We start from the raw sequence: 4,011 nt of genomic DNA, 5'->3' as shown, positions 1-4,011 counted from the left end.
TGTTAAACTGAGTGGAAGCTTAATCAATCATTTTGTACTGCATTACTTGACAATGATATATTGATATGATGGGGAAATGGGGAAGGGGGCTTAGTGATGAATGATAGAATGAAGAGCTCAAAACGTACTGGATACTGAGTAAAACTTGTATATAAGATCACTCTAAAATAATTCATAAAATAATTTTCACAAATTAAATTGCAGTGAGTAATGTGGTTGTAACAATAATTACTTTGTTGTAACAATAATTACTTTCTTGTACCATTAATTACTTTGTTACATTAATTTCTTGCAAAACTTCCTTGTTTACTATCCCGTCATTTAGAACAACACACATCCGTACTTGTAACGGTCCTGAAGGGAACTGTCTTTTGTGGCGATAATTATTACTGGATTACTTTTTTAATCATACAAAGTATGCTTTACTCTTTGGATTGATGGATAAGCATGGCAGTGGTTGGTGGTGAAACAGCCAAATTGGATTTAGAAATTCGCAACTCAAATATTTACTGAGTATTAGTATCAGTTTCACAAGACTTAACAAGTAATGAACAAAGAAAATATCATAGTCTTATTTTCGTGATGCATCCGTGTATGCTTGAGTGATATGGGAGTGAAAAGGATAAAGACTTCATTTTTTTCAAGCTTTCTAGGCAACTAACTGAGACAATATAGTTGTCAAAATTTTCAAAGTATTCCAGTATACTTACATAGGCGATCATTGGTAGATTCCAGGCAGCAGCCACTGTGGCCTCGCACGCACAGGGTCCATCTGGGCCAATGAAACCCACCGTTCCGTTTCCGTACTGATTCGTCATGGCTCGAATATATGCTAGGGAATCGGGACTGGTGTGGGCAAAATAATATCCGAGAGTTATGTTTGCCAGCAAGTTGTGGTCTCGGTTTACATCCTCCAATGCACAAAAGAAAGCCCCGGCGTAAACTTTTCCCCCATTCAAAAATCCCAGATTATAGGTAACATTTTCCCCGTGTGACTGAAGAAAAAATAGTGTCCATCCGACCAGGCAAAGCACACTGAACCGAAACGAGCAGTATAATCCCATTCCTGTCCAGCTGAACGGCACAAAACCACCAATAATATATGACACAAAACCACTACTAATACATTTTTTCAAGTAACAGCATGATCATTATGACACGTTGTTCAATATTTCATATAACCATCGATAAAGAATCTAGCAAACTCATATGTGTAGTAATGACACACGTAATTCTGTGAATAAGGCAGACACTTTCATTGAAATAACATGAAGTATCAGATTTATATTAAGGCGTTTTTCCAGCGACCAGTCAATAGTGAAATCTTATGTAATTATTCCAACGACTTTATGTTTCCATCATCTGTAACGGCTGCTTTTATCTTGTTTATAAACATACTTGTTCCTCACACACCTGGTTAATGTATACCTTCTTCAGACAGATCCCGTTTGAATGTCCACACACAAAGACCTGAAAATAGACACCAGTAATACACAATACAATATTTTATTGTTAAACTCTTCGGTTTTGTATTTACGTTCTGTTTATATTACAGCTTTATAACTTCTCATATGACTGCAAAAACACTCTTAAACCTGGCCTGAAACTTGTACACAACCCTGTGTAATCCAAACCTTCAGAAACTGCCGGCGATAGGCACTCTACCACGGTCCAGGTATCGCAAGTTATTAAAAGAACTCTTGCAACCTGAGATTTATAAACGGAAATATCAACAACTTATATTGCCTTGTGTAAATAATTTACAAGTCGAGTCTCTGAATCCGCCAGTGGCGGTTAGCAAGTTAGGGTTCCAAACTCTGCGGGACTGCGTGCTGATAAGTGCAATAGCTCAATAAAGATATCGTACAAATGGCGAGCTGACGAACTAAGCCGATCAACTGACATTTTACGATGACATAGTACCTAAATTGATTATAGTAATAATAATTTTCAAAAAAGTAATGTCAACTGCGAATGAGACGATGGTGTCAGTCTATTTTCTAGTATGCATCATCAGGGGCAAGCTGCAGAGAAATAATCGTCCTTGTGATATTTCCCGTGTATATGGCCTAGGGAGCTGATTTCGGGGGGGGGGGCGCATTTTTAATATTTTTTATTGTTTATAAATTTGGAAATTGATATTTTCCGGGGGGGGGGCTCCAGAATCTAACCTTGCCTAGGGCGCCAGATAGTCTGGCCGGGTCTGGCGCCGGCCCTGGCTGCAGTGAGTACTCATAACGTAAACTTGAATTCACTCTAATGGAGTCATGCCTAGGGTAATTATATTTATCTCTATATATAAAAAGCGATTGATACATGCAGAAGGACGTAATCCATTATAAACTTATTTGACTGATAAATTCTTAATTTGAACAAGGTATTAAATAAGTACATAGAAAGTGCCATGCGAATATAGTCAGATATATTGATGGAGTCCAATTGATTGATTGATTGATTGATTGATCGGTTGATCGATTGATTGATTGATTGATCGATCGATCGATCGAAGCAATATGGGTATAAATAGCACACAAAGCATTGTGTAATGCTACAGTACATTTTCTTATATTATATAAACAGATCAGAGGAAATTATTGAAAATCTGAACAACATGGGTATTATGGGCACAACTTTTAAGCAGAAAAAATGTATTCAAGAGTTATCCATAACATTATGTTTCTGTCTCAACTTTTGCACCCTAAACCTGCCACTTTATAAACATAGTTTCCCTTTCATTCGAAGTAAGTGTAAGTAAATATATACTGGATTATCCTCTGGGACCTGGATTAGAACTTAAAAACTGTTTATAACCCATTCTAAGTGTAACTTCACATTCGCATGCAGTTGCAAGGGTAATTAATTTAAGCAGTCACACATTGATTCTTGGGTCAGTCTTTATCTCTGAGATCTTTACTCTGTATGATGACTTGGATACCATTTAAATCCTTACCCTATCTCACTTTATTCCGCTATTCTCGGCACGAACAAGCCACATAATGTATGCAACTAGCATGGGGCGATGGGTACTTGGTTCTGGATCATAATGTATCCAAGTTATGATAAATACACAATGACATAACTCGGCTCAGTTATTAACTAACTACTTATGCCAGATATACATATTCTTTTTGTTTTATTAGCAATACCAGAATTGGAATTGTCATTCAAAAATGTATTCGTTCTTATCTTTGCAAAGAGACAAATTCGCTTTTATATTTTAGCTCCCGTCTGTTCCTACTTTTTCGAGATATTCTGGCACGATTCTGTGTCATTCGAAGCGTTTCAAAGGAATGTCTGACTTGTTCAGTTGTTATCCGTTTTCGCGTTGTATAATATCAATTTTCTAAGTAAGATTTAATCCGTAGAAGTCAAACATCGCATCGAATCTGTAGGGAGAAAAGCAGACTTAATCCAAATATTCTTTTTCAAATTATTTACTAGGTTTTTGGGATGACCACTTTAAAAAAATGGTGAATGAGTACTAGTTGTCCATTTGGTTAAAACTGTACGGTATGGTGCCATGACAAATGTGATGCAGTACGATAACAATCGCTTAATAAAGTTGAATGGACAAAAGTAAATAACCAGTGTTATAAGCCTTTTTCGAGCCAACTTCACTATTTCTTTTAGTTCTGTGGAAGGCTTAAAGAAGAGTCTAAATAACCAATATAATAGTTGAAATTTGAGATGGTCCAGTTGAAATAGTCCCATCAGATCCGTTTGGTGTGCTTCACAAAATGCTTTTTCATAAATACATAAATAACTGGTACAAACAAATAACAAAGTTATCGTATTTCTCGTTTTTATTTGGAGTATTATTGACAAAGAAGAGTAAATATTACCTTGTAAATCTTGATAAAACTAACGACCAATAGCACTGATTATGGGAAAGACGGGAAGCATACACTAACTTTCTGAATAGCTTTGCAATGCATTTTAATTGTTGAAGCAAATAATACATGAATGACTATTCGCTGTTCTAGGGCGTAATATTTCATCACATTAAAAGAC

General features: G+C 36.1%; 1 protein-coding gene across 1 annotated transcript in view; it reads right to left on the bottom strand.

Annotated features, from left to right (window-relative positions):
• The window catches only part of LOC149805856 (guanylate cyclase 32E-like), a 112,340-nt gene extending 110,526 nt beyond the window's left edge, over positions 1–1,814 (bottom strand). Inside the window, exon 1 of the mRNA XM_089950581.1 lies at positions 711–1,814. Coding sequence (XP_089806707.1) covers positions 711–1,064 — 354 coding nt within the window. The 5' untranslated portion in view covers positions 1,065–1,814. The remainder of the gene's footprint in view (positions 1–710) is intronic.
• Between the last annotated feature and the right edge of the window lie 2,197 nt (positions 1,815–4,011).

This window comes from Sinohyriopsis cumingii, chromosome 2, assembly GCF_028554795.1.
Source record: "Sinohyriopsis cumingii isolate HCF-2022 chromosome 2, ASM2855479v2, whole genome shotgun sequence".
NCBI classification, from domain to species: Eukaryota; Metazoa; Mollusca; class Bivalvia; order Unionida; family Unionidae; genus Sinohyriopsis; species Sinohyriopsis cumingii.
Note: the sequence above shows the minus strand (reverse complement) of the source record. Positions and strands in the feature narration are given on the sequence as shown.